General features: G+C 45.4%; 2 protein-coding genes across 4 annotated transcripts; one reads left to right on the top strand and one right to left on the bottom strand.

The window, feature by feature from the left end:
* Positions 1-77: 77 nt before the first annotated feature.
* G3BP1 (G3BP stress granule assembly factor 1) lies at positions 78-18,570 on the bottom strand. 3 transcript variants are annotated; one of them, XM_053956719.1, is made up of 12 exons: positions 18,453-18,570; positions 7,456-7,569; positions 6,199-6,280; positions 5,656-5,829; positions 4,745-4,835; positions 4,172-4,265; positions 3,605-3,809; positions 3,068-3,169; positions 2,561-2,672; positions 2,119-2,244; positions 1,902-2,011; positions 78-1,158 (listed from the first exon to the last, which is right to left on the bottom strand). In XM_053956719.1, the coding sequence occupies exons 2-12, from the start codon at positions 7,548-7,550 to the stop codon at positions 952-954; spliced, it is 1,398 nt and encodes a 465-aa protein (XP_053812694.1). In that variant the 5' UTR covers positions 7,551-7,569; positions 18,453-18,570; the 3' UTR covers positions 78-951. The 3 variants fall into 3 exon arrangements, with proteins under 3 accessions (XP_053812694.1, XP_053812692.1, XP_053812693.1); XM_053956717.1 differs by having other exon boundaries at positions 1,902-2,032; positions 18,453-18,569; XM_053956718.1 differs by lacking the exon at positions 18,453-18,570 and adding an exon at positions 9,084-9,183 and having other exon boundaries at positions 1,902-2,032.
* A 2,071-nt stretch (positions 18,571-20,641) lies between these two features.
* Positions 20,642-25,373, top strand: ATOX1 (antioxidant 1 copper chaperone). Its single transcript, XM_053956860.1, has 3 exons — positions 20,642-20,726; positions 22,164-22,239; positions 23,516-25,373. The coding sequence occupies exons 1-3, from the start codon at positions 20,721-20,723 to the stop codon at positions 23,647-23,649; spliced, it is 216 nt and encodes a 71-aa protein (XP_053812835.1). The 5' UTR covers positions 20,642-20,720; the 3' UTR covers positions 23,650-25,373.
* The last annotated feature ends 1,923 nt before the right edge of the window (positions 25,374-27,296 follow it).

The following is a 27,296-nucleotide window of genomic DNA, read 5'->3' as shown; positions in this document are numbered from 1 at the left end:
CTACAACCACCTCTGCCTTGTAAACCTAGTGACTGAAGAGCCTCTTCCCCTTGGACAAACTCCAACATACTCTTGACTTGATAAAGCAAATCTAGACCTTTTTTATTTTCTTTTTTTTAAACAATTTGCCAAAACTGGAATGAGAGATAAATAGAAGGCACAACAATTTTGCTTTTTTTTATACAAATACAAACTAAACATGAAAAAAACTCCCTATTTCAATAAAAAATTTCACAAGTTCAGGAAAAGTGTTTGAAGAGTCAAGTTCTAGACATTTAAAACCTATCCCACAATCCAAAATTTCAAAGTGGTAAAACAGTAGTTCGAATTCCTTGCTGTGATCATGTATCAAAAGGAAAAGAGATTCTACAGATACCCATTATTCCACTTTTACAGCGCCACAGAGAGAAAGGTGAAAGTCAATTTTTTCAAGTGGCAATGTCTCCAGACCGGAGGATGTTCATATGACCCTCAAAGAAACACCAAGAGTTTTGCTTTTCTGCCCTTGGAATACTTGCCAAGAACTATGTTTTCCTACAGGCTCTTGAACGCATGCACGTGAAATATTATTCCGCTGACTGCACCCAAATTCATTAGAAAGAGGGGAGGAAAAAAAAAAAAAAAAGAAAAAAGAAAGACATTCCTTTAAGAAAAACCACTGGTACCAAAAAAAACCAAAAATCAGTCCGTAAGTTTGAGGTGAAGAGGAAAAATTCAGTTCTTTTCTTTTTAAAATCCACTTTTCCTAAAACGTTGTTCCACAAAGCTGGAATCTGGGACAAGGACTAGAAAAAAATCACAGAACCATAACACAAACAAAAAGGGGCCAAAATAGTATCAAACGTAGCAGTCTATAACAGGCTAGGGCCACATTCCAAGACACCCAAGGCTGAAATTCACAAATCTGCAGGAAAAAGGGTTTGCGCCACCACGTCAACATCCGCGATGAATTCACTGGCGTTGCCCGATCCCCCTTCCAGCTCCAAATCCTGGCTTCTGGGACATTCCTCCACGTGGAGGCCCTCGAATCCCACCTCCCAGCCCCCCACGAGTGCCTCCAGGTCCACGGGGTCTGTTATCTCTGCGGTCACCCTCCCTGGCAGCTCGTGTTTTCTTCTCCTCCACGTTCAGGCGCACCTCTCCCCTGAACATGATGGGCTGCAACAGAAGCACAGAAGGTACTGTCATTAATGGGTCACCTGGAACTCTTCAAGGTCAAGCAGATTCCTGCAACTTCGTCTCATATCCTCCTCTCCATTAAAGACTGAAAGGTCTTAGGATTACAATGGCAATAGCCAAGACATGCATCCAAGTCTTGGGGCTTTACTGGAAAAAAAGATGTGAAGGACTGACCCTTGAAAAGCCATCTCAGGTTTAACACTGACCATTCTGATGTGCTTTAGAAAAGAGCAGAGCTGTAAGCAAACTCCCTGAATGGCTATGAGGGTGCATCCAGAGTCCCTGCCTACCACAGCAGGCAGGCATGGAAACACATTCTGCATTAGCAATCACTGCTGACAGGCTGAGCAGGTACCTCCTGCCTTTGTTAGCAAAATTCTTTTCAGCGTGCACACCAATACAGCTTCTTCCTTTCAGCCTCTGACAAACAAGATTCTACTTGTCCATAGAATCAGACTCTCCCTACCTTGTCTTCCTGAAAGCTATTTATACACTTCCTGTGTTCAGCAATCTCCCACTAGAAAAGGTTCTGTAATGAGCTCCTACAAGCTACTTCAATGACAAAGACTGAACAAATCTTGGTAATAGGATGGAAAAAACATCACATCTACTTTAATATGCTCAAAAAAATCTTAAGGGACCAAGTACAATCTCTTCCTGTTAAGGTGAAAAATTCTGATGATGTCAACACACCAATAACCACTGACTAGAAATTTATTTACCCTGTTGCTAAGGATCTTCTGAACAGGCTCAGGATCATCAAACACCACAAACCCAAAATTAGGGAGTTTTCCACCACTGTTGATGCGGAGTTCAACAACACTGCCATAGCCTGCAAGAGAAAAGCCAAGTTCTTGGGTCATACATTAGAATGCTCTGTTGACCACGCCCATGGCTGCAACCCCCAACCCCTCAGAGGAAGCAAAGCAATCAAATTACTTTGGAAAAAGTCTTTAAGTTCAGATTTATCCACATCATGGGGAAGGTTCCCAACAAACAGCTGATGACTGTCTGGGTATCTCACAATCCGCCTGGTTTCCACATCACCTTGTTCACCCTCGCGAACTTGAACAGAAAAGCAAAAACTGATTTTAGAAAAGTCAGTCCCCACAACAAACAGAAAAACAAGCCATGGTCAGAATTATCACCACTAGAAAGACAATGTGAATTGATTCTATCCATTCATATACAAAAAAAAGGAAAGCATTCTACACTAGCAAGTGTGTAATAATTTGCTTTTTAATCACCTGGCTGAGGCCAAGCTTGAATTTTTATTTGAGTAAAAATCATTTGCTTACTGACAAAAATAATGTTATTTTAAAAACTTTAATTATCACATTGCTTCCCCAAAACCTTTAAGCTTCTTTGCAGCTTCTCTTACTTGGCCTAGGACCCCGCTGTGGTGGGATGCTCGTTCGCTGCTCCCTCACTCGCTGATCCCTCTGAGGTCTCTGAGGGGGGGTCTGAGATTCAGGCTTTGCCTCAGGACGGGGCTGCATCAATTCAAAAAGGAGTGAACAGTTCAGAGTCAGACAGACATACCAGCAGGTTCAGCTTTTAAGAGCTCACTGTCAAGTTGGTAATTAAAAAAAAAAAAACAGGAAAAGGTAATATTTTTTCCCACCTGTGACTAAAATATATGTTAGCTCATGTTGGCTTATATGCTAAAAGCAAGCAGCATTTACATGAACATTCCCTTGTTTTCCTCCATGAGAAACAATTATCAACCCAAAAAACAAGGAATAATATCTTCATAAAGTCTATGAGGATCACAGAATGCTAAAGTCTTTGGGGCCTGGGAAGTCAAATCAGAAGCAAGCAGATTTCACTCTCCTTTTCCCCATCAGCCAGTTTAGCACTTAAACTTCTCCAGGTGCTGGAGTCCTACCTGCGAGACCGGTACTTTCACAACGTGAGGTGGTATTCCTGATACTGGGACAGCCCCACTGGGAGGAAGGTTCTTGCTGGTTACTGATGCCCAGGAAAATGTCTAAAAAAAAAAAAATAAAAAAACATAACTGCATCTCCTTCTGAAATATATTACTTATAGGACAGCTAAGAGACACAGGATGACCTGAACAACTTTTAACTTGTACTTGAAAATCAGGAGCCAGCCAATAGCAGTTTCCCCACAATTTCCTACAATTATTTAAATTCAAAAGACTCAGTGTCATGATAATGGTGTCACACTTGTAATCTATTCCTGAATTCCAGAGTTGAAAAAGGACACAGCAGTTGCCCAACACCAAGTATCACATCAAGGTTAACCAAAGTACTGGATTCCCGAGTCCCAGTCTGTCCACTTTACCTTCCTTAACACTGATAAGTGACAAAAATCCCCAGGTAAAAATAAAGCTCTGTAAATAGACAGGAGAGCCATTCTGATGAAACCACATCAGAGTAAAGAGAGATCCACTGTCATTACCCTGGAGTCCTCTTGCACTGCAGGAGCTGGATCAGCAGGAGCTGGAGAAGGACTCTTTTCCACAGTCTCTTCTGGAGCTGATTCCTCTAATATTGGCTCAGACTTTTCTTCCTGCACCTCTGGTTCAGGTTCCTGTTCAGGTTCTGCCTCTGGCTCAGGCTCTGCCTCTGCAGCTGTCTCTTCCAGTTGTTCCTCAATGTCATTGCTATTATACAGCAGCACAAAAAGCAGGAAAAAGGTGGTATTATATTTATTCTATTACTGGTGATAAGCAGTGCTATTTATGCAATACAGAAGTCAGGCACATGACATCTGAGAGGAAAAACAAGGCCAAGTAAGGCCACATTGCAAAAAAAAATCCAAATTTTGCATTGGTACACTATAAAGCAGAAAAAAAAAAGGTCCAATCTCCATGTTCAGTCTAACACCATTTTAATTTCAGCTGATCAATAAACAAGTTTTTTGACTATCAGAAGAAAACTATTAATAGCAATAAATTCATGTGACCTGTTCTACAAGCAGCCTGTCTCACACAACACCTGACTTCATCTATAAATGTATTATTACCTGACAGCCTGCTCATAGTAAGCACCACTATCATCAGGAACAGCCTCAGGTGTCTGCTGTCTTTCCTCAGGTTCCTCCCCTTCCTCCTCTGATTCTAAATAAGGTTAGAAAAGAAAAAAAAAAAATAACACACATCTTTAGTAAGCTCAAACATAAGGCACCTATCAAAAATACAGGTAAGTTTCTGCCAAAAACACACAGGAAGCACTTTCGAGATGTGACATGAAACAGACTTTTTTTTTGTATTTCCACTATCACTTTGGTTACTCAGTTTTGACCAAGGTTAAAAAACATGCACCAAATACTTCAGAGAACAAGATTTATAACCTACAAATCTGACTTCAGCTGCCAAAATAAGTCCTACATTTCTTGTACCAGAAACAGATTATGCCAGAAAAACAATCATCGGCATGTCACAGCTCCTTGCTGGACTGTGAAGAACTAGAGGCAAGGAAAAAACCTACAAGCACATGAAACCTAATACTGATCTGTCTTCTCCAGCAAGATTTTCTTTGATCTGGGAATAGAATGCTGATATAGATCCAGAACCATCCAAAAATTTCTGCTACTTACCCTCTGGAGGTTCAGTATCAGAGTCCCCAAACACCTCATCCTGGTAGCGGAAGATATCATTGTGGACATAGAACTTGTTTGCAACAGAGCCCTAAAAGCAAATCAAAGGGAAGAACTGAATCAATAACAACAATCCAGTAATGTAAAAATTCAAATAACATGAAAACAAGTAAGGTTTGAGCAAATGGTCCTTCCCACAAGATTAATTCAAATTTGCCTCTTTTAAGAAAATAATGTTATTTGGGGCAGGAAAACGAGAAAGAAAAAAAGACATCACTCCTAAGAAGTCAAGTGTGGACGGAACAAAGGAAAAAATTGTTGAAGTGCTTTTAATTCCAATAGCTCACAACACTGAAGAAGTGTGAGTGACAACTTCCTGGTGTCTAAAGTATCAATTTTTATCTCCAAGTCATATTGTAAAACAAAGTGATCTTGCAACACTCCTCCTTCACTATCATTTTCAATTCTGGAAACTGCTTTGTTCAAAAAAGTCTATTTAAAAATGCCAACTTCAAATGCCATGTCAGCATATTATGAACAAAAAAATCTGGAAGCCGTATTTTCAAAGTGACAGGAAGCATTCCCCTCTTTCTACTTCTTTTTCAGTAAAAAGACAGTTGCTAGGATAGCAAATCAAAGAGAACATAATTTTAATATGCTTAAGAAAAAAAAAAAAGTGTTGCACTAACCTAGGAGTCCAAAGTCAGAATATTTATAACCGATTTCAATATCCAAGGTCAAGGTACAGTCATACAGAAGTAGTGTAATTCCCAAAGGAATTTTCAGAATGTAACTGCTGAATTTTGTGCCAAGTTATCTTCCCAGTCTAACCCTTCAGATTGCAACCCTGAGGCAGAGAGCGTGGTGTCAGAGCAATGGTGTCAGACCCCCTGGCAGCCCAGCACACCCACCTCAGGTGCGAGCACGAAGGTCTGCATGAACCTGCGCACGGGCTGCATGTTGTTGGAGAGCTCCCCCATCACCTGCACCACCACACCATCGTTGAGGGTGGCGTGGGCGTCCACGTGACGGATCTTTGTGTGGCAATCCTTGAAGTTTAGTGACAGCACCTTCTTGTGGATGTCCTAGGAAAGAAGGGTACACGTGGGTTATGCTGCAGAAGCCATTTCTGTCAAGTTCGCAGCTTTTGGAGAAAGCAAAATCATAAAAACTGGTTTAAGATACATTCCCTAACTCTGGAGAGAAAGCTTGGCAGGATACTTGTTAAGTTTGCTGTGCAAGCAATTTTACATTATAAGCTTTCCATAAAGGAAGCACATTTTCCCTAACTATTGCTGTCCACAGTCAAGAGTTTTTTCCCTCCCCATTTTTTTTCTTTTACAGAAAGCTCTTGAACAGTGTGGGAGTGAATCACAGCTGGATAAATTTCTCTTCTCAACCATAAAGGTGACAAAATAGAAGGAAAGAACAGCTTTCTTTTTAAAAGTTCTTACAGATTGCCCATAGACTGCGTCAGCTGGTTTTCCATTGGAATCCAAGCCACCGTGGACATAGGAAGAGTTCTTCCCATAAAACCTGTTGGAAAGAAATATTTTAATGCCAAGCTTTGCAGTGTAAGAACATTGAGCCTCTACATTAGAGTGCAGCATGAATAATACACTTTCAAGTAAGTTTGCTGTCTGAATCACTAGAATAAAGCCACAAAATCTCATAATCCTGTTCTCAGTCTGGGGGGAAAACGAAGTTCTCATGTAAGCTGTAGCATTCAAATGTGTCAGAGACCCAAGCACCAAGAAGCAAAACCAAAGTCTCATGAGAGCTCAAGATCCAATCCCATTTTCTTCTTTCTGCATGAGGTCCCTAAAGCAACAGTCTGAACATCCACAATGTTGAAGACTCCCCCTCAAGTTCTGGCTTCAAGCGTGAGCAAGAAGCAACAGGTCTGTTCTGTTCTACAGTAAAAAAAATATTGCAGGTAAATCTTTCTTTCTGGAACTGAGGGGTTACCAGCTGAAATGCCCCAAGCACCATGGCACTGCACTCTGCCAGCAGATAAAAAGACTGGAATGGATTCCATGGCACAGAGTCAACTGTCCTCTGACCCAAGGGGATGAGGTCAGCTATCCACCTAAGTGGAGAAACACTCTGAGTAAGTGTTCCTGAGACTAGAAGGGGGAAGGTTTCAGAAACTTTATCTGGGTACTCAGAACACAACAAAATGAAGTGTATCTTAATAAACAAGACTAGTTTCAGGAAGGCTGCCTGTCACACCAAACAGGACTCATCTGTTTAGATAATGGATTATAGTTGGCTGCATATCCACAATTTCCTGATTTTCCTTTAAGAAAGAGCTGGTGTGACTCCCAAGAGAGACCACTAGACAAGCACACAACTCATTAAATGTTTCCTCCTAGTCAGGGGGCATTTTATCAAGCCAAAAACTACAGAAATGCTTAACTAAGTGGTATTTCTCCAACTTCAGTTTATATTGATTACAAGCAGAAGTGGCAAACAGCATTTCAGTTAAAACCAGAACTCAGATATTTAAAGAATTCTTGTAATCTTTATTATCCATCTTTTAAACCAGCTGATCAAAACCAAAAGTAAACAACACTCAGTATCTTGACTAAATCAGTTTAAGTGACCAAATTCAGCAAGCTAAGACATAGTAATAACATCATTCACCAATTTTAGCACACAAGTTAAGAAATTCACAGAGAAAACCAGCTCACAGCGAAGCAGAGCTTTACCTGTGCAAATAGTCAGGTGCTTGGTTCAGCAGGGTATAGTACTGCCTCACGAATTCCCGCCCGACCAGCAGGGGACTTGGCTTCTCCATCACCATTTCTTTGGTCAACTGAAAACTATGGAAAAAAAAAAAACAAAAGCTCCATAAACCATGAGGATTTCAAATGGCTGTTCTCATCCTGATTGCATAAGCCACCTAATCACAGCGGAAAGCACGCACCAGGAGTGTTTTACCCCTGTAAGCAGTTTAAGCAATGTGTTTTCAGAGTCATCAGAGTTTTGGTGCCAGGGAGAGGATTCCTAGGTACCAAACCAGAGGTGGGAGAGGCTGCAAGGCCGAGGGAGGTCACCTCATAACCTGCCAGTAGTTATGGGGGATATGCCAGTTAAGCATCCCACATATCCTCAGTAAAAAGCAGGTGGCAAGCAAGTAAGGTTCTTCAAGAGGATTTGCTAAGTGGCTAAGACATTTACAGTCGATCCAAATTCTACTTACCTCACTTGACTTCACAATCAGAATTAAAAGTCAGATGTTCTCAGGCAAAGCCTGTGCTACTGTATTAAGGGCATTTTTAGAAGGTCGGAATAAGTCCAATCTATTTTTATCAGCAGCACAGCACTACTTGCTGTGAGTGTCAAGCACTCTGGAGGAATATTAGATTATATTAAAATTATGCTACAAACTATTATACTGCTCTTCCCCTGCTTCCACCAATCTCAGCAAGTAATTTCTCACTTAAATTCAGACAACCAGTCAAGTGAACAGCACCACCCATGCTCATCTGGGACAAATCCATCTGGGAACCTTCTACGGAGATATAAATTACAAAAATAAAGTATTTGCAGGTAGGTTACACAATACACGTATCCTCAGCCCAAACCAAAGCAGATTCCCACGTTTCCTTGTCACTGAATACTCAAACACTGTTCAAACTCATTCAAAATAGTTTTAAACTCACAGGGATAAACACCAATAGCAGAGCATGTTCTTATTACCAAATACAGAACCAACAGCAGATTTTCTGCTTCACACTCAGTTGTACCAATCAAGGAATGGGGGCTTAGCAAACAGTTCTGCTGCTGAAAGAACTTTCTCCCCACTACTGACCCCCAATCTCCTTCATTAGACAGCCCTTTTCCCAAACACATGGTATTCAAATTCCATATGCACATTCTCCAGGTGTGCCATGAAAGCCAAAACTGACACTATTCAGCTGAGCCCTCTACAAGGCAATTCAGGAATCATTGATTACTTACCTGCTTTTATTTAATACTGATAACCATAAACAGCGACAAGAAATGTGGCATCAATGACTGGGGGAAAACCCAGACTGGATCACGGCCAGAACACAGAATCAGGGGAAAAAAGGAAGCCAAATTAAGTTGTCTTCTAGCATAGAATAATCCAGAAGGAGCCTGCAAAAGCTTGTGCCAAGCCAGGCATGTCTTAGGACAAGCTTTCTTTCTCTTGTCATTATACCCAAGAGCATCCCATATCCTGGGAAAACTGAGTTGCCCACAACTTATCCTTCAAACATAGCAAAAGGGAAAGAAAAAGACTGGATTTCCCACCTGCTTGTACTAAGCCCTATCCCAGTTCATCCACAGATCTTAAATATTTGATTCTCACTGTATTTAGTGAATTTCAGAGAACTTGTCCTTTAAACACCAAAAACTGACAGCAGAGCTTCAGAAGACAGAGGTGACCAGGTTGGTGTCAATTTCAAACACAACATAGACAGGGCTGCAAAGGAAGTCACAACAACACTGCTGGATGGACCAGGAATGCAAAACAGAAGCTTTAAGCCTCAAAGAGATGAATGTATTTAAGAAGATGCCATGGAAGCTTATACTTTGGGTGAAGCTAAGTCCAAATGAACCTGGCAAATTTCATACATCTCAATCAATGGACAAATACCCAACAGATGGTAATCTAGGCACAAGGCAATGTTTAGCCACACTGTCAGAACATCCAGGTAATAGATCCGAGGATGTGATCACACCTAAACTCCCAGCAGTGGCCAGAATGCACTGCAATCGACTGTGATGGAGGAATGCAGCTAAGACTCAAGCCAGAAGACATAACAGCAGAGCTATAATTTTGTATACACTTATATGTTTTGCTCTGCTTTTAATACAATCACACGTTACCATCTTTTTAAGTCTAGAATAAATGAGAAGTCTTCCCACTCTATTTTAAAACACACTTTTCTCTAGGTTTAAACACAGCAAGAAAGATCTGGTGGGCACCACAGGATGTGTCCATGCACTCCCTCTCTTTCAGCAGGATATGAGCCTATCACCACCACATAAAGAAATGTTGCCTACATGATAATGTGCAGAAAAAGTAAGACTAAACATGACCTAGAATTTAAAGAGGCTTTTCAAAACATTCAGAAATTGTTTCAGCTGTTAGAGGATATTTTCAAGAGCTAACCATGCAGAAAGGAAGAAATAGTCCATGGGTGGGTCTGGCCTGCAGGAAATGCTCAGATTCTGCAAACCACTTTCATTTCAGGAAGGTTCTACTATGTACGGTTTTGCAGAAGCCTTTGAACTCAAAGTGTAATGTATTACAGATACACATGTACAACACCCAGCACAGCCTGAGGTGACAAAAACCTCCAAGAGATGAACTCTTGCCTTCTACTGCATGTTAAATGAGATCCCCATAAAATATTATCAGACAATAAGAGAACACAGCAAAGGTAAAGTACAGCTAAGTGGTGGCTACCATTGCTGACTTCCTCATCCCACTCTGTTTCTTCTTGAGTACCTGTGAAGCTCTAGAAGGAGCAGGCCAATCCTAAAGCAGAGGGAGCAGAAATGACAGACAGACACAACCTACACTTTTAGCTCCAGTCAGCTTAACTGACAACACAGGATTTCCTTGCTCCACAACAGTTAAAAAATTTGCTTCTGTGCTGACAGTTTACAGCCAGGAAGCCAGTCCTACCATACACCAAGATCACCATCTGGAGAATGACAGAAGGTACACTTAATTTCTTTGTGAAGATATAGCTTCCCTGGAATTCAAGTTTATTCTTTCAGATGTAAATAGGCAGGTTTTCTATTCAGTTCTGATAAATTATGAAAATAATTCTCAGAAGAGCCCGATTCAAGTGCTTCCTAGAACACCACTGTACAATGCTTGACACTCTCACATTATGGCAAAATCTTCCTGTAGCACTCAAACTTCAACAGCCGATTCACCAACAGCTATTTCAGATTTCTGATCTTCAGTGAAAGCCCTACCTACATTAACCCACAGACACATCATCTTCCATGCTGGTCTCAAGAAATATTGGAAGTGAAGTGGCTTGGTTAAGTCTGTCATACTCACATGCTTAAAAATATATATAAAAAACTTCCCTCCTGCTAAGGGTGAAAAATCTATCACAACTAACTCCTAACATGAAAAGAGGAATTGCTGAGTGCCCAGTTGTTCTCAAGCAGATCTGAAAAGAAATGGGAAAGACCTTTACATGACCTAACCAGTGGACAACAATCTGTTTTTACTGCTGCTGCACCTGCTGCGACGTTGCCAGTTGCCATCTGCTCTTGTTCTCCAGCCAGCACAACCTGAATGGTGGAAGCCAAGCATCTCCTCAGAGAGCATTTGCTCCCTACCACTCATGGGCAATTTACTACTCCACTATTCTCCGATCCAAGAAAAGCTGCTAATACTTTATACTACATTTTCATTGCACAGCACATAATAGCACCAAATGTTTGAACTGTCACTACGCTACTCCTGATAAAAGCTTATCCACACATTTTCCTGTCAATTGACATAATGATGAAAGGGTGAAAATTGACAGGAAAAGCTGAAAATCTGATTATTTAAGATTCATTCATAATCATGCATTCATATTATCCCATATGTAAAGCAAATTGGATAAGTCAAATTTTAACAAGTACACCATAACAATTCTGCAACATAACTGAGCCCCTTCCTTAAGCCAAGGATTTAGAGGAAGACAAATACCTCCTTTACAGTGGTTATCACCTGGCTGATGGAAAATTCCACCATCTGTTACAATGTTCCTACTTGGCAGAAAATCAATGTCAGGCACCAAATTTCTGAAATACTGTTATGTAAATTAGAGCCATTTATGTAAATTCTGCATTAGCAAATTCAGATTTAGGTCCACTAAACCTATCAGTATATTAGTGTTCAGGAAAATGGACTCAGCACTCACATCTAGCATGGGATATTATCTTCTTACCAAAGTGCAACATGGTGAAAGCAAACTAATCACTGCTGTCCCAACTCAATTTGTTTGGGGTTTTTGTGGATTTGGGTTTTTTTAAAATTTTTTGAATCAGACAAGTTTAGCCTGAATGTTGCTTCTACTGACTCCCTACACAACAGAAGTGTCTTATACTCATCACAGGATGTTTGGGCTCTCAGGACAACCAGTCCCAAGACTCAGGCAAAAGCCCCTTGGCCTGATGTAACAAGCCAAAGGACCAAAACTCAAATTTCACTTCCCAAAGAGTGTAGCAATTTTAAACGTCTGTCAAAGAAAAAAGTAGGAAGACAAATTAAAATTGAATCATAATCTCCACAGGCTCTGGTGTATTTAATAGTTTCGTTGTTCTCTGCCATCTTTAATTACTTTTTTAACTTGCATTTTAATACAAGGAACCTTCTCAAGAAACCCAAAGTTCCTATAATGCATTCTAGTCCTGACTGGAATATTGCACAGCAGTTCACCCCTTCTCCTTTGGCTACTCAGGTGCTATAAGGTGACCATCTGAACTCTACTCCTTCCATCTCTGCAAACTGGTGGAGCTTACAGGGTGCCAAAACAGCCATTCAGATTGTCAAACTTTTCACACAACTCCACTCCCTCATTTTGGTATCAGTGAATTCCTCAACTTAAAAAGGCATTCTGGAAACTGAAGAAACAGCACAAGAAGCTTACACAGAGAAGAGGTGTCTGTATCCAAGCACAACACACCACAAATGTGGCAAACAGCAATTTTGCTGGAAATTAAAGGTCTGGTCAGTAGTTAATAGGATTGCATAATTAAGTGTCATTTGGGATTTCTCCAAGTTGCTTAGCAACAGGTGAGCATGCTCAAAGGCACAAACCATTTATCTAGATGGAACAACCAGCTCTAGAAGCAGTTACTGCTGCTGTTATGGACAAAAAAAAAATTAAAGTAACAGAAGAAAACACCAGTAGGCCTGTAAGAGGCATGATATAAACAAAGTTTAACTACAAAACAACTAATACAGTTAATTCCAACTCTCCATACATCTTACATGACTAGTACCTGCTCTGCTGCTGACTAAGCAATAAAGGTAAAAAACTATGAGGCTGGTACCTGTGTGAACCATGATACCAAACATTAAAGTGAACAATGAAACACAAGCTAAACTTGCATCTCATGGCAAATTCCAGAGCCCATCTCAGCTGGGGATTTATATCATCACACCACCTTGGTCTCAAGTAGGAAGAGTGATATCAAGTAAATGTGTATTTAAAACACAAAGACTGCAGATACACTGAGATACCCTTATTTTAATAGAGCCTTAACTGTCCAAGGGGAACAAAGAAACCCAAAACAATCCAGTTGTTGAATTGAGCCTAAATTATAGAGAGATGAAAATGCACCTCAAATAAGCAGGCAAATGAAGTCCCAAAACACTAATCTGCTTTAAAAAATAGGTCTCATTACTTGCCTCCCACTGCATGCAGAGGCAGACAATGTCACTGGGACAGTGTCCCAGCAGCACAGCCTATATTTCAGACTCAAACCCTGCTGCCTACCTGTAACCAGTTCATCTTTTCTGCCTTTTGACAGATTCAGATTCAGTATTCAGCCTGGAACAAGTTATCAGCACTATTCCACAGAAGGCAAGATGCTTGGTAGCCACATTCAATGGAAGCTCAATGATGAGGTAAGTTATGCAATAAATAAATATTTGAGGATCAAATTGGGACAAGCTGTGAAGTTACCAGCATTCAATTCTTACTAGCATCTCCAGGAAACAGTGAGATAGTCTGTAAGATGAATATTCACCAGGATCTTCCAGAAGCAGTCACTTCAGAGCAGTGTGAATGAAGTGTCAGACATATAATGCAGACAGAGGAGCCTTTAATAATCTTCCAAACACCTAATGAAACGTGGATCTAGACTGTCAAACTTAGCACAGCTATTTCTCCTTTAACTTGTGACTCATCTCCTCTGAATGACCCACACAACCTACAAAGGCAGTGTCTACATTCACAAGATATTTGAGGTGTTACAGGGAACTAGATCCTAAAAAAATAATCACACAGCATTCACCAGGCAATCAGCTTTCTCTGTGCTTAATTATCCAGATGCAGCAGAAAGGCAGAGCAATACCTGAGCCCCTTCTGAAGTCTGAGACACACTGACAAGGGACTCTCTAGAAAAGCCATATATCACACCAACACATGGATATGAAAAATTAAGTTAGAAGCTTAACTATTTTCTAATCAAATCATCCAATCAAACAAAATTTAAGCACAATAAAAAGAAGTTTTCATCACAAGATTAAAAAATAATTCAGAATTACATTCAGCACTGCCCATGCTAGTACCAAAAAACCCCTCTGCTTGCCAGTGGCAGATGGGAAGCCTTACTCAGCAGCAATGCACAGCCCTTCAAACACTGGGAGAATACAAATAAACACACCAGCAATTGCTGAAGAGCTGTCAGTGTAGAAGTCTGCCTGTGTTTTTGCTAACAAACCTAAGTGTGATCCACAAGTTGATGGATATGGTGGAGTCTGCCATTTCTTAGACAAAATTCAGCACTTCTTGTGTTTTTCAGCTCTACCAAGCAAGAAAGAGACAAACTGAAGATTTCTAAAGCTTTTAGTCACAATCTAAAAGAAAAGACACCATTTTGGAGAAATGTTATTTCCAGGGCATTAAGGTCAAATTAAGCAGATTAAAAACACAAAGGTGACCTGAAGGGTAAGTCAGGGTACTTGAGATCAGCATACCCCTACAGTAAGGGACAAACATTCATCTGGGTAAGGAAAATGATACCAAACATTATTCCTGTGGCTAAGAGCATGAAGCTCCAAAGACAAATACCAAATTAGGTACTGCTTACAAGAGAAGGAAAAAAAAAAAATCAAACCCAGAAGAATCTTGAAAACTTGCTATTAAAACTAAGCGATATAGTAAGAAATTCTCAACAAGGTGTTTGGGTTTTCTATTCATCCCACAAAACACTTTGTGGGATGAATAGAGTGCTGAGCTTAATATGGCGTGGATTTGGGGTTTTTCCCTTCCTTTTTAAAGCTGTTTCACCTGGCTTCCAAGTTTCTGCTTGATACCACTAAATCATCACTTCTATTCAGCAGTTACCTGTAACATTAAACTAAGGTGATTTGTCCTGAGCCTAACAAGCAACACTTCACATCCTCACAAACAAGAGCTCTGTTACATTTAGCACTACAGAAAAACACATGGCCCTTGTGATTTGACAGAAAAAGGAACTCCTCTTCAAAATCTGAGTTCTCTGAAAACTCAAAGCCTTGAGAATTCCCAGAAATATTCCTGCATTTTCAATAATCCTAAAATCAGGTTATCCTAAATGGGCTCACAAACGTGGGGGAAGGACTTGAACGGCAGTAGGATAGTGCTGAATGGTTTGTTCACTTTTTCTTTAATAAGAAATAAGTCAGCTTTCTGCCTATACTGCTCTCCAGACTGCTTCAAGATAAAGCAGCTACTCAGACCCTGTGATTTTGCCATTAGAACAGGTTTTGTTTTGACATCCAGGAGCTGCTCCAACATCTCGATGAAGTTGGCAGCAGGTCCAGTCATCTTCTCTTAGGTCTGCAAATTTTCCATTTGGCTCCAGAGCAGCTTCTTAAAGTAAAAAAGCAAAAGTTACTCATCAGCAGTCAGAAGAAGCAGATCAGAACCCTGAACTACACTAACACTACAGTGAAATTCAAGCTTAGTGCCACTCAGATTAGAATCACCAAGATTAAGATTCAAAATATTTTCTGCATGCCAAGCATCAGAGAACTGTAAAGAAAATCAACTCTTTCACCTCCACCCGCTTAGGTCACAGAAGATGCTTAAACTTGATGTATCAGCTGTATCCTGGCACTCAGGGCTGACCCATCACTGCACTGTTACATTAAAAACAAAGCACAGTCAGCCCAGCAGCAGCCAGGAAACAGCACAGGGCAGAGCAGATGGGAGTGGAAGATGGGCAGCAGCACTCTCCAGTGCAGCGCTGCACGTTTGCCTCAGCAAGGAATCAGGTTCAGCACAGATCACTCCTACATGAGTGACAGCAGCCGGGCTCCTGCTCTGAAAGCTGCACTGCACCAGCCATGTCTTCCTGGAAGAGATCCAGACTTAATATAGCAAAACTGGGACCTCAAGCCAGCACAACACTCACTGCCTGCAAAGTTTAAGGATTCTTTTAGAGTACTTGAGGATCAGACTTCAGTTTTTCTTTTTAATTACTCAATGAGGTAGCTTAAGGTTACCAATCAAGTCTACTAGCAGGTGTACCCCAGGAAATCAAATAATTACTTCAACTCTGCAGACTTTATATAGGCGCCTGTTAAAAAAAAAAAAAACAAAACACCACCCAGTCTTCTAGAGCAAACTATCACTTTTAGTTTGTCCAAAGGAGAGCAGACTACAGCCAGCACAGCAACTAGCACCACCCTGCTGAAGTCCTGCTCTGTTTGGATTTCCTCTTTGAGTCTTCAGTCATCACCTCAGTAAGACAAAAAGGCCCAGGTGCTAATATTAAAAACTAGAACAGTGTTTTCTAACAGGCCACTTATGCCAACCTTATGAGTGGTCTCTCATCAGGTCCTACTGTTTTGACCAGAAATACCAAGATATACTTAAAGCAACATCACCTTTGCTTTACTTCCCTTTCAGTAAAAAGTGTTGCTCTGTATGTTTGCCTTACAATTTGCTAGGTGAAAAATAAAGCTCTGAAACAAATAATTTGCATAAAGGTTCTGTTTAAAATTCAGATGTTCAAATTCCATCAGTTGTGTTGAACTCTACTGATGCTGTTGTGCCAGCACCAAAGTGAGCAGCAGAGCAGTGGTCCTGCCATCACAGCACAAACAAATCCTCTGGTGTGCTTTTGTTGTTTCTCAGACTGCAAATGCAAAGATTCCTAATGGGCTTGGCACACACAGACTAAGTCCTGTCCACCAGGTTTCCTACTTTAATTTTAATTATGCTTCCCTGCCTTCAACTTAAGGAGTTCATACTTAACACAACCTAGCAAAAAAGGGCAAATTCACACCAGTCAGGAACTGGGGACACTCTTTACCTCCCGATGTATACAAGCCTAAGGTTTTTAAAAATACTTTGATTTATAAAATTATGATATACCTTTGCAAAGGTTCCAGCATTGATTTTTTTTTCTTCCTAGCAGACTTTGTACAAATACACTTTCTAGCAGATTTCAGTAGTGCCTTTCAGGCAAACCAGTCCCTGCAACACATGATGCTGTGATGCTGTCAAAAAGGTCGTGAGATTTCCATGATAAAGGATGTAAGACTTTAAGCAAATGAATACTTCCAGCCAACCTTCAAATTAGCTACATATACCATCCACTAAAAAAAAAAAAAAAAAAAAAAAAAGCTAGATTCACAACTTTACATCATTATATATGGTGACTGAAACATCCCAGGAAAGGTGAGTTCAGTTCACAGGATGAGAAGATGCTAGCATCAGCACCATGGAAATATCACAACACTATGTGATACTGCTTCAGCTTATTCTTTACAGACAGGGAATAAAAGTGAAAATCTGTTTGAAAGGAAAAATATCAGGAAAGGTCTGAAATGCAGTTTTTGTCTGCAAACTTCTGCACTTCCCTTTATGACATCAATATAAGAAGCTTTGTTAGCTAAAAAAAAAAAAATCCAAAACACCCCTCCCCACGTTTGATTTATGGCATCTGGAAGCATCAGCTTCCAAAGCTTGATAGCAGTGTCCAGATTTCCTAAATCTGTCACTCCTGGCTGTGAGAGCAGGGGCTTGCCAAAAATAGCACACACTGGAAACATGGCGGCTTGCTGCAAATGCTGCTTTCCCCCGACGGTGGAACAAAAAAATCCTTTTTTTGGTAAAGACTACTTATTATATTCATGCAAGCCTTAACACAGAAGGTCACCAGGTAAGCCCGCTGGGAATTAGGAACGCGGTAAAACACCCAGATCAACACTAGGAGCTACTGGAAGATGCATCGAAACCTTTTCTCTGGGGTTTCTCCAGCACGTACATCTGGGGCCTTGCAGGATGCTGGAAAGTCTCATTGCAAGCACTACTTCGCATTTAAATCTTAGCTTAATCTCGGACTCAGCCAAGGTCATGCGGTAAACCAGGTTAATATCCATGCTCTCCTGCTCGAATTATAACTTCCTTCACCTATAAAGTTATACCAAGGGAGGCACCTGGAGCTGATAGCCAGATCCGGACCGTGCGAGCAGCCAGCACTGCCCCTCAATCCGCAGCCACAACTCCCTGTTAACCGGGAACACCTCGGGCTTTGGGTGGGCTCCTCCCCGGCCCCACCTGCCCAAAACAAAACCCAAAAGCTGAGAGCGAAAAAGCCTCCGAGCGTGGAAAGCCGAGAACAAAGCTCGACCCGCACACCTCGCCTCGCACAATGCGGGCCCGCGAGCAGCCGATCCCCCGCCGCCCCCCCTGCCCCGCACCGCTCCCGCCGGCGGCTCCGAGGCCGCGGCGGCACCGGGAGCTCGGGCGAAGGCTGCGGACCCCACGGGGGCCGCGCGGCCGCGGGTCGGGCGGGAGGGCGCCGGCGCCCGCCACAAAGCGCCGCGGGGACCGGGCGGGACGGAGGGGGAGGGGGCGCCAGCAGCGCCGTCCCGCACGGCCCGCGGCCTACCGAGAGCCGGGGACGCCTCGGCTCCGGGGCGCTGCGTGCGGCCCGCAGTCCCCCCGCGAAGGCGCGGCCGCGCCGGTGCCTCCCCGCGCCCCCACCCCCTCACCTGCGGGCAGAGCGGGACGGGAGTGGAGGCGCCGCTTCACCACAGAGCCCGGCGGACGAGAAGCGCCTCACGCAGCGGCGTGCTCTGCCGCCGGCTACATATATCCGGCGCGCAGCCTACCCCGGCGGGCGCGGCCCAGCCAGTCAGAGAGCGGCGCTCGCCCTCATTCGGATGCCGGTTGGCTCACAGCCGGGAGGAGGCGGGCGGAGAGCTGAGGGGCAGCTCAGCCAGCCAACCACGCCGCAGCGCTCCGCGGGGCCGTGAGAATGATTGACAGGCGGGCAAACCAATGAGCGGTGGGCGACTGCTGATAGATTTGCGCTTTGGCCAATGGGACGACGCTCCCCGCGCCAGCAGGCGCGCAAGGCGGCGCGCGCCGGACGCCGCAGTGTGGTTGAGCCGCACTGCAGCGCCCTTGAGAAGGTGCTGGTAAACCCCGTTATAGATGGGGCGGGACCCGCGGGGCGCGGTGGCCAATGGGAGGGCGCGGTGCGCGCTGACGGACAGGTCCCCGCCGCGGCTCTTAAAGGGACAGGCGGCCGCCACGCGGGGCGGCGTCCCGCGCTCCGCAGCGCCCCCTGCTGGAGGGAGGCAGGCGCTAACATGGCGGCGGGCGCCATGAGGGGGCTGAGGGGGCACCCAGGGCGGACTCCCAGCAGTGAACAGGCAGCGGCCGCCCGCTTTGGCTGTGGCTCCACAGGCTGCTTGACACGCACCTGAGAGAAACCCCCAGTGCGGGTGGGCAGAAGGAGCTGCTCAGGCCGAGGCGCCCCCACCACACCCAGCCCCGGCCGCTCACGCCAAGCCGAAGGTGGCGGTCAGTGGTGGTCACTGACCGCTGCCCATCACGGGAGGCTCATCCAGCTGCTGCTTTTCCCTCACAGCTTCTAAGCAAAGCAGACTCAGCATCATCTGCCGCAGAGGAAAGACAATGCATGCAGGAGCGTTTTCTAACACAGCTACAAAGGAGGAGGAAGGCCTGGAAGTTCTCAGATCCTTTTGCTCACCAGCGGCTGCTGGTCCCGGCGAGCAGGAGGGAATGGGAGCAGGCAGTGAGCCAGAGCTAAGCAGCTTCCAGGCAGCCATAGCTCTCCATTTGTTTGTGTCACATCCCATCCCACACACATCTATGACACGAAGCACTCAGAGATGGATTTCACCCTATAAAAATTACTTCCTGCCCACCGCCACATCCCTGAGCGCTGCCTAAACCCCTCCCTGCCATGCCTTGCAACAAGGGATACAGACAGGGCATTGGCGTGGGCCGTGCTCGGCATTAATATCCTCCCCCAGTACCTCCTGGCTATTTTTAGACTAAGCCACGCTGCAATCTGCCAGTTCATAAATCAGCACTGCAGACTTTTACAAAGTTTAACGTGAGCCCAGCGACCCAGCACAACAGCCCACCCCGAATAAACTCTGCCAGGGGGATCTTGGACATCTCTCTGCAGAGCAATAGTGGGGCAAGGAATTCCTCTTTTATAAAACCATCGGTAGAGCAGCAGCATCCTGTGCATCTCAAAAGAAACGCCCTGGCTCCCAGCTGGTGAGGCAGAGAACAAGAAACACACTGGTTACATTCCCTGCTACAGGCTGGGCTTCTCAACGGGAAGATGCTGAAACCCAGCACGTGGTCGGGAAGTGTCACACGCACCACAGCTCTGCCAGCTCTTCTCAGCCCTGATGTGATGCTCTGGCATCCAGCTTCCTTGTGAAAGCTCCTGAGCTGCTCCCGGGTCCTCTACCTTTACTCAAGTTTTTCAGAAAGGGGCTCATTTTTCCTTCAAATGACCATGCAGCCAGGGAAGGAAAAAAAAAAAAAAAACCAACAAAACAAAACAAAAAAAAAAAAGCAGACACATCTTCAGGGACCAGAACCCTTGTTCTCAAACCTCCTGCCCTCAAGATCCAGTCTTCCCGAGCTCTCCCAAGCCAATGAATCTCAAACCCTCAAAAGACGGGAGACGAACGAGCTTTCTTTAGCAGCCCGGCCCCATCCTCACGGCTCTCCCCACCTCCCTCCCGCAGCCATTTGTCCGTGCTGATCCCTAGCCTGGAAGCCAGCAGAGCACCCGTTTTGGAGCTCCGCACGGACCAGCCACCCCGCAAACGCTCTCCACCGCTTCCTCCCTCGCCCTGCGTGGCATCCCCGCCTCCCGAGGCCGCGGCCGCGCCGCGGGGCCGGGCACGGCCCGCCCCTTCCTCCGCGCCGCGCCCGCAGCCGCGGTCGGGGATCCGGGATCCGGGAACCGGGAGCGCGGCTCCGCCATGCCGGTGGGTGCGGGGCCCGAGGGCCTCTGCGGGGCCGGGGGCTGGCGGGGCGGCGGGGCAGGGAGGGCGCTGCCCGCTACCGGGAGCGGCCGCGGGGCTCCCCCGACCCTCGGTGCTCCCGCACTCCCCGAGGTTCCCCGAACCCCCGGGGCTCTTTCAGCGCCCCGGGCTCTCCCATCCCCCGAGGCTCCTCCAGTCCCCGAGGCTCTCCCAGCCCTCCGGGGCTCCTCCAAACCCCCCGACTCTCCCCGTCCTCGAGGCTCCCCCAGCCCCCAGAGTTCCTCCTGTCCTCGCTGCTCCCCTGGTTCTCCAGGGCTCCCCGAGCCCTCCAAAGCTTCCCCAGTCCCTCAAGGTCCCCCAGATCCTGCAGCTCCCCCAAACTCTAAGGCTCCCCCAACCCACAGGGTCCCCCAAATCCTGCAGCTCCTCCGAACCCCAAGGCTCCCCCAGATCCTGCAGGTCCCCCACACTCCGAGGCTCCCCCAGTCCTGAACTCTCCCAAACCCCGGGATGCCCCCAACTCCCAGGGCTTGGACACAGAAGGGCAGCATTGATGGGACCCTCCTTCCCCCCTGCTCGCACACTTCCCCAAAGCACCCAGGGCCTTTGGGAAATAAAACCAAAGAAAATGGCAATTACACTGAAAAAAAACCCTAATGGGAACCTCCATCCCAAGCTCCTTCCTGGGTGAATGATCCCAAGAGGGTTTTGGCTTTGCAGTGGCAGGGGGCACAGGGTGATTCTGAATAGAAAGTAATACAGATAGCAAGTAACAAATGCACAATAGTTTTACTTTTCTTTTTAAAGGAAAGTAAAAAGCACGTGCAAGAGAAGGAAATTAGGACCTATCTGGTGCCAAAGGTTGAAGGCAGTGGTTAGTTACAGGCAAACAGTGTTTTGTTGACCCATTGTCGCTCTCACAAGTAGTGAAGATATTGTTGGGGCCCTAGTGGAGTGGAGGGATGAAAAAAACAGCACTAATGGTCCTTAAATTTCTGGTTTGCTTTTATTTTTATTATGTTAGGGACCAGAAGCCTTGTAGATGCAAGAAGAATAGGGTGGGGAAGCACTGAAAACCTACAGACTTAAGTCAGGACAGCGAGTAGCTGGAGGCAGGAGATTTGCTTCTCCTTGGGTCCCCTGCACAGGCTGAGTAAGCCCTGCACAGGCCATGGAGATGGCCATTTGTACTGATATGGAGGTAGCCACACAATCTCCAAAGGCCCCTCAGGATTAAGCTGTGGGGGACAGCACAAGGACACTGCAGGGAGGAGTACCAAGAGTTCTCAGTTTTGCTGAGGATCCCTTAGTGGTGTGTGTATGGACCTTTTGACTTGGGAGGCTTTGAACCTCCCCAAGGAAAAAGGCAAGTGTGGCGTGCTCATGGTGCATTTCCAGCTGTGCTCTCCCTGACCCCTCGACTGCCTCTTTTCCTTCCAGAAACACGAGTTCTTCGTGGACATGACCTGTGAGGGCTGTTCCAACGCGGTCACCCGTGTCCTGCACAGGCTGGGAGGTGAGTCAGTGCTGGGTGTGGGACAGCCAGCTCTGGGGCAGTGCCCTGGGGTCCTCCATCCTGAAGGGTAGCGCTGTGGGTTAAAGTTGAAAGTTGGAGACTTGTCCTTGCTCTGGTCTGAGGCTGTTCCTTAGCTGGTCACAAGTTGCTGATTGTTTGCAGGTCTGTGACTCTTGGAGAAGTGTCAAGGGAGGGAGGAGCTGCCGCGGCTGCAGGTGGCTCTGAGCCACCAGGGCCTCACCCTGAGCCCTCTGGGAAGGACACTGGTAGACCCCTGCTCAGGCTGCCAGAGGGAAGGGAGGTGAATGTCCTGCCTGGCCTTGTTTCCAAGGAGGCCTGGAGTGTCTGTGGTGCTTCCCCAGATGTGTCATCAGCAGTCACAGGGAAGAGTTGCTGAGCAGAGCGTTTGGTGGTTGTCTGTGTAGCCTGTTTTTAATACCACCTGGAAAATTATAAAAATTACAACCCATGTCTTCTGTTTGCTGGCATTTCCAAGAGAGAAGGATCTGGCCTGCATTCATCAGTTGTGAAGACCTGCTCCCTCCGAGGGAGAACTTCCAGCCACCAAGGCAAAGGCCTTGCGACTTCTTCCAGACCCCATTACCAGGCTGTGACAATTCCATTTTCTCTGTGTGTGGTTGTCAGCACCTCCATCACTCTTCAGCAGGCTGGCTAGTATCAGCCTCATGTGATGATGAGGCATAGCTCTCAAAGCTGATACATACCTACAGGTTTTGTAAAAATACATAACTGGATAGAGACTGCATGTCCAGTTCCTCTCACTGGGATGAGAGTGGCTCACCTTTGTTAGGCACTGGGAAATCCACATGGTAAAATGTCTTTTCCCTCCTTTTACTTCCAGCTGTTAGGTGGTACTACCAGATTAGGCATCTTGTCATGAGCCTTTCCTAACCCTGTTGTTACTAAACCAGAGCACAGACTGGGCTGGATGGAAATTGTAGTGGTTGGTTTGAACTCAGCTTACTCTGGTTCCTTCATGAGTGATTGTGTTGATCCAAGGTGGGGTGAGCAGATTAAAGCAGTTGAGAGACTGTGGTACCTGATGTGGAGCTAAAGCAGATTTTGCTTCCTTCATACCACTGCTGGCAGGACAGCAGGTTGATTTTGCTGGCTGGTGGTGGTATCAGAGTGTGCTGGCAGAAGATAAATGTCCATTTGACTGATGCCCTGGGGAGCACAGATGTGTGAAGGTGAGCTTCCCCTGTGCTTACACCATTTGGCTGCTTCTAACTAAGCAAAATGTTTTTCCTCATAGGTGTCAACTTTGATATTGACCTGCCCAACAAGAAGGTGTATATTGACTCAGAGCACAACGTTGATACCCTCTTGGAAACCCTCAAGAAGACTGGAAAGAATGCTTCCTACCTCGGGGAGAAGTCTGCACAGTAGCCTTGCCTGGTGTGAGGAGCTAGGTATATACCAGCTGTACCCAGTGTGGAAGAGAGACAGCTGAGCTTTTTCCAGCTCTCCCAGTAAAACAGGCATCTTCCTGGAAAGCACAAATTTCAAAAGACCTGCAGGTCCAGCTTGAGCAAACCCCTCAAGTCAGAGAAGCAGCTGGAGCACACACAGGGACCCCTTAGCTATTCTGCACAGCCTGTGTGACCCCAGCCTTGGCTGTAGTGGAGATGTAGAACACGGCCTTTGTGCCATTCCCATTTGAACCTAGAGTTTGCCAGAGCATATTGTGCATGAAAACAAATCCCAAACACACTTAACAGCTGGCCAGAGAGAGTGGTGAGCCCCAGCAATAGCAGGGAGGGTGATGGGACACAAAGAGCCCTTTGGGTGTGAGATGCTGTGGGTTGGCTCTTAGCACAAGGACCTCCATCAGCTGATTCTCATGATAAGGCTGTTAATCCTCCACCACGCTTAAGGATGGAAAAACAGCAGCTCCCTGGCACTCTTCTGGATGTAAAATGTTGGGTTTCAGAATACCTCCCAGTACACACATTCCCTGGCCAACTGTCTACTCCAGTGACAACCTGATTGTTGCAGCCTGTCAATTTTCCCAGAATTCCAGCATTATGAAGACATGTACAAAACTCTGCTGACTGTAAAATATATTGGCAGACAAGGTTCAATTTCAGTGAAAAGAATAAAATGGGAGAGGGCTGCCCACTCACTGCATGTATCGTTCTTTAGTGTGCAAAATTGTTACATGCCATCTCCCAAGAATTTGTTTCTGTCAGTGGAGCTTTCTGATCCAGTGACATTTTTTAATGGTCTAGTTGGATCTTCACAAATACCCAGCACAGATGCACTGAAACCAGTTCATGCTGATTTAATTCCCAGTCAGTAAATTAAATCAGGGATTTATACCAGCAGGAATTAAACTGATACAAGAAAGAGCTGAGCTGATAGCGATGTGTGTGCAATAGATCTGCATTGTTTAATAGGCTGACAACAGATCTTAAATCTGCAGTTTGTATCATTTGAGTAAGCTCTTGGTGCTTCTTAGATATTGTTTAAAGTCATAGCTGTAATCAAATAACCCCACTTAACAGAGGGAGGCTGATCTGAATTGATCAGTGCCTCAATTAGTTTTCAGTGTATTTCAGTTTCCTAGTATTGACTGCAAGGGCTGTTACAGCTTGCAAGGACTTGTGGTCTACGTGTCTGCAGAAATTAACTATTACAGCAAAGTCAGTCTCAAATAAGGGGGATGTGTCACTTTTCCTGGCCCAGTTTTCCCATTTCTTTCCTTATATGACATCAAGGCAGCCGGTGAGTCAATTCAGCTGGCCAGCGTGGCAGAACATTTCTCTGAATGCCTTTGTTTTCCTGTTGCATTTGAACTGAAGCTCTTTGACTTATCCGAGGATCTTAAGACCCAAAACAAAGGAGAGCGGGGGGCTGGACTGCCCTTGCAAGATCACTTCAGCAGTCAGGCTGAAAATCCACTAAATTTAAATTTTGCACACTGCATAGGGAATGTTTTTAGGGGCCCATCTGTAAAAGGAGGGAGGGAAGTTGCAGATCCTTGGCTCTGATGGATAGATTTCCTTTGGTCCTCTTCCTGCTTGACCGGCAGAGGGCATCTCTGTATAACATTATCTCCTCTGGGCCTTGCTCTTCTTTCCCCTCCGTTTATTCATGTATTTATTTATGTATTTATTTTGCAGGAACTCAGTCATGACTTCAGCAAAAAGATGCCTTAACTGTCTGCATGTCTCCCAGCTTGCTGTGTCACTTGACCTTTGCCAGATGTGGGAAAGCAGAGGGCTGGCAGGAGACAGCTGGGCCTTGGGCTCCAGAAGTGGAGAGGGCTGGAGGAGGAGGTTGTGTGGTGTTTCTAGTCCCACAGTAAATCAAGGCACTGCTTTTAACTTTCAGTGCGTGTCTGTGTGTCCTGTGTGTCTTTGTACTGCTTTGAGTGGTTTTCTGTGAAAGAGGCAGCTTTTTGGGATGGAAAACTCCGCTCTCCATGCAAGACAGGTCTCCCAGGAAACTGCAGCTATCCTTAGAAGCTGACTGCAATCTCTGCCTGAGGAACACATCTCAGGAGGACTGTGCTTGAATGTCACTTAGATTCAGGGAATCTGCATCTTGGAAGTTGCTTTTCTATCACAGAACAAACAGACTTTCCATTTGGAATGCAAGTGCTGGGAAGAAGGGACTTTTGCAGCCCCTGCAAGTCAAGGATAAGCAAGTGTCCTTTCGAGCTTGATGTGGCCTTGAGGCACAAGTGTGCAAAAGAGATTGCCTGAGCTGATGAGAAATGCAGGATGGAGGAAGGAGAAGGGTGTGGGCACATCCAAGGTCTCTTATTTCCTGGCCCAGTGACCAGTCTTCTGGACTGTACTGTTGCTTTCATTTAATTCAGGTTTTTCAGCCCAGTGGAGGGATTGCATGTGTGTGTCCCAGTCTGCTGTCTGGTTTCACATGGGGGATGTTTCCCACACCTACCAGTCACACCAGGCTTGTTCTACAGAAAGGAAAAGTAGCTAAAGTTTGGAAGAAAAGGTTACTCAATATTTCAGAGATTTTTTGCAACTAATTTGGATTAGTTTTGACATAATTGCAATTTATTCTTTTTTAGAGTAGTTTACTGCTTCAAAGTCCTTCTTCACTTTTGATCCAAGCATGATTAATTGCTGTAGATGGACTTGCAGGGGGCTGGAGAGGAACTTCAAGGAATGTGTTGCAGACACTTTTTATTACTGTTTAAATTAAGGGAAGCTAAAGGCTACAAGTGTAACATCATTGCTTTATTTTCTTGCCTTAAAGTCTCCCAGTTGGGCAGGAAGTTTCCAGAGCCAAGATCCAGAACCAGAACCTATTTCTGTTTCGTGTCCATGCACTCAGATGCCCAGTGTGACCCCTCCAGGGTCCTGCAGAATGAGTGACTCCCATTCCCTAGGCTGCCTTTGCTGCTCTGAGCTGGTGTTTGCCAATCTCAGTTATTATTTATTGCTTTCGTCTTCCTCCCAGGCTTGGCCAGTGCCCAGCCAGTGCCAGTGGCTCAGCTCTGGTGGTGGTGGCTGGGGGAGGACGTGTGCTGGCAGCCTGGCCAGGAGCTGGTTGGCACAGTGGCCTTGGAGCCAGCAGTCCTGGTGGCACTTGCTGTCTGCCAGGCTGGCAGGGGGCAGTGGCAGTGTGGTGCCCACACAGGACAGCTCCCACTCCATCTTGCTGAAACCAGGCTGCTTGTCCTTGGTGTCTGGGGTGCAGCTTATGCTGCCCACGCTGCCCTGGCTGCTCTGCTCCCTCGTCCTTGCTCTGCTTTGTGTAAAGCCTGCTTATCTCTGAGGCAGACAAGGAAAGGTTCCTACCCACAGCCAGCCAGGAGGTTCATGCAGATACCCCAACCTGCAGGGCTGCAATCTCCCAGCTCTCCCCTCCATTGTTCAGTGTGGGCAGAGCTCAGACTTTGCTTTAAGCTCTGGCCTGTTGAGTATTGATAGCTTGTGACAGTCCTCGCTTTGGAGTGTGGGCTGCATTTGGGCTGAATACAGCTGGGATAGGGAAGTTAGGGCAGGATGGTTGAGTCTGAACAGAGCTGCAGGGTGGCTGCCTGAAAGGTTTATGGCAAA

The sequence above is a fragment of the Vidua chalybeata genome, chromosome 15 (genome assembly GCF_026979565.1).
Source record: "Vidua chalybeata isolate OUT-0048 chromosome 15, bVidCha1 merged haplotype, whole genome shotgun sequence".
Lineage (NCBI taxonomy): Eukaryota > Metazoa > Chordata > Aves > Passeriformes > Viduidae > Vidua > Vidua chalybeata.
Note: the sequence above shows the minus strand (reverse complement) of the source record. Positions and strands in the feature narration are given on the sequence as shown.